General features: G+C 42.8%; 1 protein-coding gene across 1 annotated transcript in view; it reads right to left on the bottom strand.

The window, feature by feature from the left end:
- Positions 1–14,890, bottom strand: part of amh (anti-Mullerian hormone) — a 34,081-nt gene that overhangs the window by 4,204 nt on the left and 14,987 nt on the right. Inside the window, exons 3-4 of the mRNA XM_070859781.1 lie at positions 10,109–10,229; positions 1,923–2,094 (exon numbers count right to left, since the gene is read on the bottom strand). Coding sequence (XP_070715882.1) covers positions 1,923–2,094; positions 10,109–10,229 — 293 coding nt within the window. The remainder of the gene's footprint in view (positions 1–1,922; positions 2,095–10,108; positions 10,230–14,890) is intronic.

The following is a 14,890-nucleotide window of genomic DNA, read 5'->3' as shown; positions in this document are numbered from 1 at the left end:
GACAAAAGCCTCCTCTTGTTGGGAGCAAAATGGGATGGAGTGTAGGCCAATTAAAAAATGGGTACTAAGTCGCACTAGGTTTTTCTGCCACTCTTCCTCAGCATCTTCTAGACTTATAGATCAAAGGACCACAAAGGTCTTCGCAATGCAACACAGCAATGATGTGTATCAAATCTGATCAAGTATCTGTCTCAAGCAATGCAAGGCCACATCAAGACTGGCCTAATCAAATACTTGTACTTATATAGCACCTTATTTCAACTCGGAGAATAGTTTAGATGTGCAGTTTGATATGCAGCAGCTAATTTGTGCAACACAAGAGCTTATGAACGGAAATATTTTGTTGATTTTGGTTGAGAAGATGGTTGGCAGCTAAGGCACTAGGTGTTCTCTCTGCTCTTTTCCAAATAATGCCATGGGATTTTTAACAGCAGAACCAGCAGACAAAGCCATGGTTTAACATATCATGCAAAGGCTAGCATCTCTGGCAACACTGCCCTGAAGTATCAATTTTGATGTGCACAGATCCTGGAATGGAGTTTGAACTCACAATGTGACTCTGAGGCAAGAATGCCATCAACCGAGCCTGTCTGACATTCAATAAATTTGTACAATTACATTTTAATAGTTTGAATTGTCTGCTCCACTATACTCGCTGGCCCCGAACTTGGTGGAAGCTAAGTTCAGCCCAGGTGCTGCCCAAAGGACCGCTGAGATCCTGACGGTACTTTGGGTGGAAGTTTCTTGAGAAAGTCCTGGAAAGACCGCCCGGCGGCAAAAAAGCGGCTTACACCCTGAATCTGGGCGGCAGCGGGCGGGAGCTCCCGATCTTAGCAGCAAATACAATCCTTGGCAAAGTACCATCGAGGATTGAATCGGACCCAGGTAGGGGGGGAAAAGATAAAATTTAAAATTTCAAAAAAGCACTGGAAAACCTTCAGGGGACCCCATCCATCTGAATTGCTGGAAAAAAAATAAAGAAAAGAAGTGTATTAATCTTTTTTTGCAGGTCTTCATACTTACCGTTGAGGTTAGACCTGCCTCCATGCGGCGGTCCTTCCCCCTGCTGCAGCGGAGGACCGCCCGGACCAAACTGGCAGCTCGGCGGGCGGGAGGACACTTATGCGCGTTGCACGCCAGCGGACGTCAGCAGATGGTCCCCAGCGTTCTTCCCTCCCCGCCGGCAGGAGGCCGCCACCAAACTTGCTCGGAGGAGAGACCGCCCAGAAAACTCAGCGGCAGCGGGCGATAAGTCCACCAAGTTCGGGGCCTCTCGGTGTGAGCTTCCCCAATGCAGTTTAGACTAGTTAGGCAGAGGTCAATGCATCCAATTTTCAGTTTTCCTTATTTCTCAGGCATTACAAAGTTTACTATATGGCTAACCACAGTGATATAACCTGTGGACCTGATATAGGACATAGGTAGTTCTACTCATCACATGAGCAGATTCTGTTACTAAACGATCAAATTAGTTTATGCACAAGTTGCACTTTTACTCTGTTTACCCTTCTCAGGAAAACATAATTATACTTGCCTGAGATTACATTCCCTAATCTGATAAAGTTTGTAGATTTTTTTAAATGTACTTATAAAACTTATTTAATTGTGTATCTGCAATATTGTGAACAATGTCATATACTTTTAAGGTCTACGCCACCAGCAACTATCAGCATTGAACAGTACTGCTGCTACAAATAAAATTAATGCTGTACCAATCTCAGAGATGCCGTGATCTGAGACTAGAACTTAATCATCCTGTTGGATTTTGTATTTGAAAAAGAATGATCATTTGGAAAGTATAGTTGTCTCAAATTCTTACTTGCCAATGAATATGTCTAACACAGCTTTCAATTCGGCTTACTTAGGCTACACCTTCAGCCCTCTAACTGCCTCACTGTCTAGAGTTCCCTGGCAATGCTTACTCATACATGGGTGGCGGAGGCTGTGGGTCCTGGACAGTGCTGCACGATGGCTGCATCAGTTTGTTCTTCAACTCCTTGATGAGAAAAAACAAGACTGGAGTCATCCTTGTGAAGCGTTTTTCATCAAAGCCAAACAGCAACTGCTGGAGCTCTTCCTTCTCCATTGGAGCACCTGTTTAACTCATTAAATGAGAGCAAATAGATTTGAATATCAGCATGAATAATTATTACTGAACACAAGTCTAAACGAGCAAGCCAGTATGTAAAACATTCTAAACCAAACCTTTGGCTACCTACATGGGAAAAATACAGAGCTAAAAGCAGTTGTCTGACTTGTGGAAACTGCACGATGTAGGTTGCACTAATGTGATTTTGTATTTCTGTCTGTGTGTGTATGATTAGAACAAGACAGCCATAGTATATTATCCACATGGAGAGTACTTGATGACCTGATATGCAAATGAAACAAAAACTACAGTTCAAATTCGCAGAATTGTGAAACTCCTCCCATGGCTTAGTGCGCTGCCCATATAAACCAGCAAGGTTCAAGGTTTGATTCCAAGTCTGTATTGCACTAAAGGGCTCGGCTATTGTAGTGGTTGTGGTTCTGTAATTGGTCTCGCTTCTAAGCTAAGAAGAGGAAAAAAATCAGCTAACTTTTCTAATTCCAATTTTCATCACCCGGCTGGATCAATAAACGTAGAAAATAGGAGCAGGAGTAGGCCATTCAACCCTTCGAGCCTGCACCGCCATTCAATATGATCATGGCTGATCTTCTATCTTAACACCATATTCCCGCTTTTTCCCCATACCCCTTGATGCCTTTTGTGTCTAGAAATCTATCTATCTCCTTCTTAAATATATTCAATGGCTTGGCCTCCACAGCCTTCTGTGGTAGAGAATTCCACAGGTTCACCACCCTCTGCGTGAAAAAAATTCTCTTCATCTTGGTCCTAAATTTCCTACCCCATATCCTGAGACTGTGACCCCTTGTTCTTGAGTTCCCAGCCAGGGGAAACATCTTCCCCGCATCCAGTCTATCCAACCCAGTCAGAATTTTATATGTTTCAATGAGATCCCCTCTCATTCTTCTAAACTCTAGTGAATACAGGCCTAGTCAAACCAATCTCTCCTCATACGACAGTCCTACCATCCCAGGAATCACTCTGGTGAACCTTCGCTGCACTCCCTCTATGGCAAGTATATCCTTTCTTAGGTAAGGAGACCAAAACTCCACACAATACTCCAGGTGCGGTCTCACCAAGGCACTGTATAACTGCAGTAAGACATCCTTGTTCCTGTACTCAAATCCTCTTGCAATGAAGGCCAACATACCAGTTGCCTTTCTAACTGCTTGCTGCACCTGCATGTTTGCTTTCAATTACTGGTGTACAGGACACCCAGGTCCCTCTGTACATCGACATTTCCCAAGCCATCACCATTTAAATAATACTTTGCCTTTATGTTTTTCCTACCAAAGTGGATAACTTCACATTTATCCATGATATATTGCATCTGCCATGTGTTTGCCCACTCATTCAACCTATCTAAATCACCTTGCAGCGTCTTTGCATCCTCCTCACAACTCACAATCCCACCTAGTTTTGTATCGTCAGCAAACTTGGAAATATTACATTTGGTTCCCTCATCTAAATCATTTATATATATTGTGAATAGTTGGGGCCCAAGCACTGATCCCTGTGGTATCCCACTAGTCACTGCCCGCCACCCCGAAAAAAACCCGTTTATTCCTACTCTGTTTCCTGTCAGTTAACCAATTTTCAATCCATGCCAGCACATTACCCCCAATCCTATGTGCTCTAATTTTGCACACTAACCTCTTATGTGGGACTTTATCAAAGGCCTTCTGAAAATTCAAATACACTACATCCACTGGTTCTCCATTATCTATTCGATCAGTTACATCTTCAAAAAACTCCAGTAGGTTTGTCAAACATGATTTTCCTTTCATAAATCCATGTTGGCTTTGTCTAATCCCGTTGATATTATCTAAGTGTGCCGTTATCACATCCTTTATAATAGACTCTAGCATTTTCTCTACTACTGATGTCAGGCTAACCAGTCTGTAGTTCCCTGTTTTCTCTCTACCTCCTTTTTTAAATAGTAGGGTTACATTTGGCACCCTACAATCTGCAGGAACTGTTCCATAATCTATAGTATTTGGGAAGATGCAACCAATGCATCCACTATTTCCATGGCTACCTCTTTTAGTACTCTGGGATGCAGATCATCAGACCCTGGGGATTTATCGGCCTTCAGTCCCATTAGTTTCTCCAGCACTATTTTCTTACTAATAATCACTTCCTTTAATTCCTCTTGCTCACTTGACCCTTGGTTCCCTAGCATTTCTGGGATGTTATTTGTGTCCTCTTCCGTGAAGACAGAACCGAAGTATTTATTTAATTGTTCTGCCATTTTCTTGTTCCTCATTATAAATTCTCCCGTTTCTGTCTGTAAAGGACCTACATTTGTCTTCACTAATCCTTTTCTTTTTACATACTTGTAGAAACTTTTGCAGTCGGTTTTTATGTTCCTTGCAAGTTTACTCTCATACTCTATTTTTCCCCTCTTAATCAATCTCTTGATCCTTTTTTGCTGAATTCTAAACTGCTCCCAATCCTCAGGCTTGCTACTTTTCCTGGCAACTTTGTATAACTCCTCTTTGAATCTAATACTATCCTTAATTTCTTTTGTTAGCCATGGTTGGGCCACTATTCCTTTTGTGTTTTTACGCCAGAAAGGAATGTATAATTGTTGCAAGTCATGTATTCATTCCTTAAATGTTAGCCATTGTCTATCCACCATAATGCCTTTTAATGAAGCTTCCCAATCTATCATAGCCAATTCATTCCTCATACCTTCATAGTTTCCTTTGTTTAGATTTAGGATCCTAGTTTCGCATTGGATTACTTCACTTTCCATCTTAATAAAGAATTCAATCATGTTATGGCCACTCTTCCCTAAAGGACCCCGCACAATAAGACTGTTAATTAACCCCTTCTCTTTACACAATACCCAATCTAGGATAGCCTGTTCCCTAGTAGGCTCCTCAACATACTGGTCTAAAAAACCATCTCGTACACACAGCAGGAATTCATCTTCCACAGTATTATTACTAATTTGGTTTGACCAGTTTATATGTAGATTAAAGTCATCTACAATTACTGTAGTATCCTTATTACATGCACCTCTAATTTCCTATTTGATACCGTCCCCTACACTACCACGACTGTTTGGAGGCCTATAAACAACTCCCACCAATTTTTTCTGCCACTTGGTGTTCCTTAGCTCCACCCAGACTGATTCTATATCTTGAGTTTCTGAGCCAATATCCCTTCTCACTATTGCTCTGATTTCATCCTTTACTAACAACACCACACCACCCCCCTTTTCTTTTTTGCCTGTCCATCCTAAATATCGAATATCCTTGGATATTCAGTTCCCAATCTTGGTCACCCTGCAACCATGTCTCCGTAATTGCAACTATATCGTATCCGTTTACATCTATTTGCGCTGTTAATTCGTCTACCTTATTACAGATGTTTCGTGCATTCAGATATAATTTTAACATTATTAGACATCTTAACATTATTTTGTACTATAGCCCTATTTGTCTTATCGCTATTTTTTCTTACCTGGACCTTATTTGTTAGTGCACTCCTTTGTTTGTATGCTCCATCCCTTCCTGACATAATATGATTATCCTTACCACAATCACTTTCCTGCATTGCTTCCTTGTCTTTTCTCTTTAGCATTCTAGATTTCTCTCTGTCCTGTCTATCTCCCTAGTTATTCGGTTCGCTAGAACTCTGGTCCCAGCATAGTTCAGATGTAGTCCGTCCCCACGGAACAGCTCTCTCTTTCCCGAATATTGGTGCCAGTGCCCCATGAATCGAAACCCACTTCTCTAAAGGCCTATTGGACATCAGGCGAGAACACGACCAGGTTCAGCAGTAATACTCTCCGCTGTTGAACACCCTGGTGATGGTCGCCATCCATGCTCACATGAGAATTGCCCACTAGGGTGAGATACCAGATGGCTCGGTGGAACTTTGTACCTTCATGACAGGAGAAACGAAAACTGGAGAAACATAGATGCTAGAGAATGCAAATCTTTGAAGCAATTTGTTTTTTTAATTCAAGGATTAATCACACTTAATAGTGCCTTGCCTGTTCATCAGAGGTATAACATTGACATAGCAATCAGAGTAGCCTATTATTACATCAACAGCTTAACAACATGCCTCACGAGTAAAATGTATTCATTGGTTGCAAAAGTAGATGCCATCCAACTGAGAGTATTAGTTGCACACCAAAGCAGGTCCGTGTATGCACAGTTTATGAAATTTAGATCTGGTGCTGTGGATAATGCCCTGCCAGATAAATATGCCATGAGTTAGCATTGCCAAACTATTTCCCAAAGTATTTCTGCAGTCTTTATTTGTAGTATTTACAGTAGAAGAAGTGGATAGCATGCCGGACATCCCAAGGAAACTAATACTGAGTCAGGGATGGGGACTCATCAAAATGAACGTAAGAAAATTAACAGTAATGAAGAAAATAATGGCACTAAAGAGTAACAAATCCCCAGGACCAGATGGTTTTCATCCCAGGATTTTAAAGGACGTTGGTGAGAACATCGCCGATGCCCTAGCTATGATCTTCCAAAGTTCTCTCAATTCAGGAACCGTTCTTTTAGATTGGAAAATTGCATACGTTACTCCACTATTTAAGTTGAGAGAGGGAAACAGGGAATTATAGACCTATAATTAGGCTAACATCTGTTGTCCAGAAAATAATAGTCTCTATAATTAACGATGGAGTGAATATTTTCAGCTGATCAGAGAGAGCCAGCATGGATTTGTGAAAGGTAGGTCATGCCTGATTGGATTTTTTTGAAGAGGTAACCAAAGTCGTGGACAGGGGAATGTCTAGTCATGTTATTTATATGGACTTCCAAAAGGCATCCGATAAAGCCCCTCAAAAGACACTGTTAACTAAAGTTGAAGCTCAAGGAATTGCGGGCAAATTATTGACCTGGTTAGGAAATTGGCTGAGCAGCAGGAGACAGAGAGTAAGGATAATGGGCAGGTACTCGAATTGGCAGGATCTGACTAGTGGCATCCCACAGGGATCTGTTTTGGAACCTGAACTATTCAATGACTTAGATAATGGGATAGAGAGCAACACATCCAAGTTTGCTGATCACACAAAGATAGGCAGCATTGTAAGCAGTGTAGATGGAAGCATATAAATACAAAGAGATATTAATAGATTAAGTGAATGGGCAAAACTGTGGCAAATAGATTTCAATGTAGGCAAGTGTGAGGTCATCCACTTTGGACCAAAAAAGATGCACCAGAATACTTTCTAAGTGGTGAAAAATTAGAAGCAGTGGAGGTCCAAAGAGACAGAAATAATCAAAAAGGCTAATGGAATGCTGGCTTTTATATCCAGAGGACTAGAATACAAAGGTTTGAAGTCATGTTACATCTATACAATGTCCTAGTTAGACCATACCTGGAGTACTGTGTTCAGTTCTGGGCACCACATCTTAGGAAGGATATATTGGCCTTGGAAGGAGAGCAGTGTAGATTTACTAGAATGATACCTGGACTCCAAAGGTTAAATTACGAGGCGAGATTACACAAACTAGGGTTGTAGTCCTTGGAATTTAGAAGATTAAAGTTTTCAAGATATTAAGGGGAACTGGTAGGGCAGATAGAGAAAAACTATTTCCACAGGTTGGGGAATCTAGGACTAAAGTACATAGCCGAAAAATTAGAGCCAGGTCTTTCAAGAGTGAAGTTAGGAAACACTTGCGAAGGGTGGTAAAATTTTGGAACTCTCTTCCGCAAATGGCCGTTGATGTTGGATTAAAATTGTTCATTTTAAATCTCAGTTTGATAGATTTATGTTAAGCAGGGGTATTCCGGGATATGGGACAAAGGTGAGTATATGGAGTTAGGTCACAGATCAGCCATGATCTCATTGAATGGCAGAACAGGCTCCAGGGGCTAAAATGGCCTACTCCTGTTCCTATGTTCCTATGATATAATCTTAGTTTTTAAAATGATAAAGGAAATCAATAAGCCGAATGTGATATAGTTCTTTGTCTGGACCAGGAGAAAAGAACTAGTAGACGTGAATATACATTAAGGAAAACACAAACTAAATGAGTCACTTTTTTAAACTTGTCAATTTTTGGACTAGACTGCCACCTAGTGCAGTGAATACTGACTTAATATTCAAAAAGGAAATGGATATCATGGTCCAAATGTTGAATGGGTATGTGCACCTTATGGTGTGGTACTGTATCGATAGATTAGGGCTGTTTTAGCTTAAATCCCCAATCCATGTTGAGTTACTTGATTTGAGTGGAACAGTAGTGAGCTGTTACATTTGAGCTCAATGCCCACAATCTTGGAAGAGACCTGTACACTTCCTAGCCGGCTCCCGATATTGATGGGGAACAAATTGCATGGAGCTGTGATGCTCCTCAAAATCAAATAGCCTATAGATGCTCACTGTCTAGGCACAAAGTGAAAAAGTCACTTAATCGAGATACTGAAGAGTTGCCAGTTCCCTTTGATAACTGTCCTGCAATATTAATTGCTACCTCCACGAGGACAAAAAAGGGTAGAAGATTGTGGGGACAATGGACAAAGAAAGAAAATAACAAAAAAAGGAAATGGACGAAGAAAGGAAATTAACAGATTCCTAACTTAAGAGAAAAGAGAGCTATATGCAGAATGTGCAAATCCTCAACACAGACTCAAATAATGGGGTGAGCTGAATGGGATGAAAGACCTTCTTATTTTTACCTTATGATCTTTGTACTAAATCTGTCCTGAATGTTCTTGATACTATGATAAGTGAGGGGGGAAAACCTGTTGGTCTGGTGCCATCATCCATTAGCTTTACATGCATACAACCAACTCCTTCCCTGTACAAAAAAACATTGGGGGGAAAGTTCAATTTTGCTAGGTGATGCAAAACGCACGGTAGTGGATCGGCCACCAGCTATACAGCCCGCCCAACGGAAATCAGGCGGGGTATATAACGGGTGATCGATCCGCTAACGCTCGCTTCTGTGCCTCCGCCGAACTTGAATTTCAGGCTCCATGGTATACATAATTCTGGCAAGCTAATGCAATAGATCTCACTGCACATCTGTTGTTTTGTCTGAAAAAATTATTTTAAAGTATGGAAGCAGAAGGCTTTCTCATAACTGAACACAAACAACTGATAAGTGTCGCATCAGTTTTCAAAGATAATTGCATGCTAGATGGATTGCTTTCAAAACATATCAAGAACAATATCACATCAGCTCATTTTCTATTAATACCAAGAACAAATGCTTCAGACCACCTCCATGTATGCCACATCTGCTGATAACACTTGAGATCCCCCATTAACCTAAATTTGTAAGTTTCAAAGTGGATGTGGATATAGTCCTGGCTAGAACAAAGGGCTGGAGGAGGTCACAGAGATAGATGGGGATGAGGCCATGATGGAATTTAAACACAAGGACAAGAATTTTAATTAAGCCATTGGGAGACCAGGAGTCAATGTAGGTTAGGGGTAATGGGCGAGTTGGACTTATATAGGCTGTGGGCAACAGAGTATTGGATGAGCTGAAGTTTATGGAGGGCAGAGCCAGCCAGGAGAGCATTGGAATAATTGAATCTGGAAGTGATAAAGGCATGGATGAGGGTTTCAGCAGCAGAATGGCAGAGCTGAGGCTGAGGCAGAGGCAGAGGCAAAGGCAGGCGATATTACGGAGGTGGATGTAAGGGGTCAATAAGCGAATATGCGGTCAGAAATTAATTTCAGGATCAAAAAGGATGCCAATGTAACAAACAGCCTGGCTCAGCCTGAGACTGGGGAAGGGGGATGGAATGGGTTAGGAGTTTCTCGTGACGTTTGAAGATGATCATTCATATAATTGGCATGTTTTTAATACTTCAAGGGCTAGAAATTTGTCTCAGGCAGTGCCAATGGAACTGAATATCAGGCACTGCGTATAACGGGCGGCCAATCCCATACCGCCGTTTTCTCCAGCGCCCGAGACAAATTTCTAGCCCAAAATGTTTGACTAGTTTTATTCTGTCAATAGCAGCATTAAAAAATTATAATTTAGTAAGTAGTAGCAAATGACTCACCATTGGAAAGTCGCCTGATTTTTAAAGATGCATCAATGCACAGCTGCCCATCTGCACACTTTCCAGGGATTCCTTGAATACTCAGAATAACATACTTTGTCTCTTCATTAAAGCAAACAGTCTAAACAGAAGAATTCAATATTATGACTTAACAGAAAACATTGGAAAATTTCATAAAATATCCTCCCCGACTTTCACTGTTTTAAATGGTTGTATTTACTCCGTACAGCCATTGGAAACAATGGAGGTATCAAAGGAGTAAAATAAAGCTGAAAGAAACCTTCAGAAAGAAGACAAAATAAACAAGTAAAACTATCCTGTAAGTGTTCATCGTTGTTCAGTGGTTTGTCCAGTGGTAACGGAGATTATGCTGAAATCTTTAGGATTAAATGTAGTATCTCCAAATTTGCGGATGACACTAAGTTGGGTGGCAGTGTGAGCTGCGAGGAGGATGCTATGAGGCTGCAGAGTGACTTTGGATAGGTTAGGTGAGTGGGCAAATGCATGGCAGATGAAGTATAATGTGGATAAATGTGAGGTTATCCACTTTGGTGGTAAAAACAGAGAGACAGATTAGGAAAAGGGGAGGTGCAATGAGACCTGGGTGTCATGGTACATCAGTCATTGAAGGTTGGCATGCAGGTACAGCAGGCGGTTAAGAAAGCAAATGGCATATTGGCCTTCATAGCGAGGGGGTTTGAGTACAGGGGCAGGGAGGTGTTGCTACAGTTGTACAGGACCTTGGTGAGGCCACACCTGGAGTTTTGGTCTCCTAACTTGAGGAAGGACATTCTTGATATTGAGGGAGTGCAGCGAAGGTTCACCAGACTGATTTCCGGGATGGCGGGACTGACCTATCAAGAAAGACTGGATCAACTGGGCTTGTATTCACTGGAGTTCAGAAGAATGAGAGGGGACCTCATAGAAACGTTTAAAATTCTGATGGGTTCAGACAGGTCAGATGCAGGAAGAATGTTCCCAATGTTGGGGAAGTCCAGAACCAGGGGTCACAGTCTAAGGATAAGGGGTAAGCCATTTAGGACCGAGATGAGGATAAACTTCTTCACCCAGAGAGTGGTGAACCTGTGGAATTCTCTACCACAGAAAGTTGTTGAGGCCAATTCACTAAATATATTCAAAAAGAATTTAGATGAAGTCCTTACTACTAGGGGGATCAAGGGGTATGGCGAGAAAGCAGGAATGAGGTACTGAAGTTGCATGTTCAGCCATGAACTCATTGAATGGCGGTGCAGGCTAGAAGGGCCGAATGGCCTAGTCCTGCACCTATTTTCTATGTTTCTATGTTTCTATCTTTATTATGAGCTATTATAGATGGTTTAAGAATAAAACATAGTTCACATTAAATATCAGTGGGGTTGGAGTGTGTGACAAAGCTGCCAGTCAAGAGGTTCAGGTCACAATCACTGGGAGAGCAAACCTGAGTACTTTCCAAACTCCATCTGAAACCAGAAATTGTGTCACAGCTGCTAACTCACTCGAACACAACTGGTGTACTTGCACATATTGTAAGGCTGTTGCTTTTACAATCTAAAGTGTATGATTCAGGGCTGAACTCTGCTGCTGTTTGCCATTACAATCTTCTGATGATGGGAACAGAAGGTTTCCAGTAAAAGGCTAAAAGCTACAATGGCAGTTAATCTCTAGGTCTATCACATAACGTAGCTGAAAAGACTGGCGATACAGGAAAATTAGTGCTGCTGTTACATAAGAACATAAGAACATAAGAAATAGGAGCAGGAGTAGGCCTTGAGCCTGCTCCGCCATTCAATAAGATCTGATGATGGACTCAGTTCCACTTCCCTGCCCGCTCCCCATAACCCTTGACTCCCTTATCGCTCAAAAATCTGTCCATCTCTGCCTTAAATATATTCAATGACCCAGCCTCCACAGCTCTTTGGTGCAGAGAATTCCATAGATTTACAACCCTCTGATAGAAGAAATTCCTCTTCATCTCAGTTTTAAATGGGCAGCCCCTTATTCTAAGCCTAAGAGCTAGAACCTCCATTATTTTACCATGCATAATGCCCACTTAACGTCCATTTTACCACTGAAATGGCGTATAACGCCCATATTTTGGCACAAAATGGAAACTGATGGGCATTTTTCAGAAACTTATCGGCAACCGTTACTTTCCCCATGTGCTTAACGCCGGGAAAAAATAATATGACCCGCCCACATTTTTTAGGGCGGAATCATCAGAATGGGCAAAATCAACGCCCATATTATCGCCCAGCGTTACTTTCCGCATTAACGCCGAGATTTAATAATACCGCCCGCCCACTTTTTTTTGTCGTAAAGAGCATATTTACCGAAACTAGCGGCCATGAAATCGTCCAGTGTCACTTTCACCACCTCGCACACATATCGCCCACAATATCGCTCACTCAAAAAAACGCCCAGAAAAAGTGGAACCAACTGGAACTAATCACAGCGTTATGGACGCCATGTTCTACATCACATGTCGCATCCTTTAAAAGGCTACTGTGCTTCAACCTCGGGGGAGTTCGGGTGTACTGTGGAAATCGTTGGAGTTGCTGTGAACATCTGTACAAACATCTTGACCATACTGTGACCAATTGGAATTGTCTTCGTCGGGACATTCATTGTTTGTGACCAATCAGTGGAAAACAGAGAGCTATTGCAATGGGCCCTGTCCTTCCTCACCCTCTTTTGATGACCAATTACATGCAGCAGACTCGAGATGGTCGAAAGTACGCTCCACAGCATTATGTGCCCAATGTAAGGCATGCCAGACTGATGAGGAGGACCAGACGTTACACCCCCCCCGCAAGTACAGGGAGAAGCAGTCTTACCTCGGCTTGCCCAACACCACCTGCGTTCGGAGACTGCGCTTCCACAAACAGGTTATCACTGAGGTATGCCAGCTCATAAGGGCAGATCTGCAGCCTGCCAGCACCATCAGTACTGCACTGTCTGTTGAGGTCAAAGTCACCGCGGCACTGTTGTTCTATGCATCGGGTTCTTTTCGGGCCACAGCTGGCAACATTTGCGGACTTTCTCAGCATGCCATACATCGCTGCATTAGACAGGTCACTGAAGCCCTGCTCGCATGCAGGAGGGACTGGATCAGCTTCCCTATGACCAGGGAGGCACAGAGTGAGAGGGCTCTAGGATTCTCCCCAATTGCAAACTTCCCCAAGGTGCAGGGAGCAACAGACTGTACGCGATACGGGCACCTTTTCAGGATGCTGAGGTTTTCAGGAACCGCAAGGATTTCCACTCCCTGAATGTCCAACTGGTTGTCGACCACCAGCAAATTATAATGGCAGTGAATGCTAAATTTCCGGGCAGCATCCATGATGCTCACATCCTGCGTGAGAGCACTGTATCTGACTTGTTTAACAATCAGCCACAAGGTCAATGCTGGATGCTTGGTGACAAAGGACATGGTCTCGACACCTGGCTGATGACCACCCTGCGTGACACCCACACCGAAGCCGAGAGGCGATACAACGAGAGCCACAGAGCTACTTGCAATATTGTGGAGAAAACCATTGGAGTGCTTAAGCAGCACTTTAGATGCCTGGACCACTCAGGGGGCTAGCTCCAATACCACCCTGAGCAGGTAGCTCAATTCGTGGTGGTGTGCTCCATGTTGCACAACTTGGCTATCAGAAGGGGACAAGAATTACCTGATGAGTCTGACAGTCCACCTCACCAGAGAGAGGAGAACGAGGAGGCGGATGCTGACATCGGCCTAGACAATCAAGCTGATGCTGAAGCCATGCCCCTGCCCCACTGTAGACTGCATGAAAGGGCCCGTGGTGGCATGATAGCTGCAAGAGCCTCACGTCAGGAGCTCATCAATGATCGCTTTGCCTGAAAGAACGTTGGTGTTATTTACTAAAGTTGACACACTGCTGGGTGTGCAGGTCATACATCAATGATGGGCACTACCTTGGTGATGAAGTTAAGTGTCGTTATACCCTTTGATATTAAGGAATCACCAGCGTGTAACGGTGCAGCTATCTGAGCCAATGCGCAACAACTTTTTGTTACATAAAAAACATTTAAACCGAACAATTGCCTGAAATCATTAGTATTTCTGCAAAAGCCAACCTTTCCCCCTCCCCCCAACCCCCCCGGCCGATTCTCCTCCCCACCTCTGCCACCAGTGTTCCTGGCTACCAGCTCCAGGGCCTCTACCATCCCTTCCATGTTATATATTATTTGTTTGACAAAAACTTGGTACCAACTATGTTCTTGGTGCTTTGTATGCTTTTTGCTGCTGGTGAATCTCTTTCATGTCTCTCGCAACAGCCAAACAAGCACACACCACAGCCACACACGTTTTCAGTCCCCCTCAGCTCCCTCTCTCTCTGTCTCCTCTTCTGCGCATGTCATGATGAACCTTGACTTCCAGAATCACGAGAATCGAGCGTTGCCATGCCGTTGCTAAGAACGGTAACATTTTACGGCAGAAGGTCAGCGAGATTTAACGCTACCACCCATTTCATATCGCTCGTGGTAACGCCCAATTTAAAAAATGGAGACTAGGTACTTTGAGAATGGGCGAGAAGCCAGCGATCTGAAAATCCATTTTTAGCACCCACGCCGGAAACAACGGCCATTTTTGGACGATATGCACAAAAGTGTAAAATCTAGCCCTACGTCCCCTAGTTTTAGTTTCCCCTATGAGTGGAAATATTCTCTCTGCAACCAATGGAAAATTTTTCAATTGCTACATGTTATATAGAGCATAGACTTTAACACATGTGTGGGAATAAGATGGCATTATAA

The sequence above is a fragment of the Pristiophorus japonicus genome, chromosome 18 (assembly GCF_044704955.1).
Source record: "Pristiophorus japonicus isolate sPriJap1 chromosome 18, sPriJap1.hap1, whole genome shotgun sequence".
Lineage (NCBI taxonomy): Eukaryota > Metazoa > Chordata > Chondrichthyes > Pristiophoridae > Pristiophorus > Pristiophorus japonicus.
This window is presented reverse-complemented; position numbering and strand designations above follow the sequence as displayed.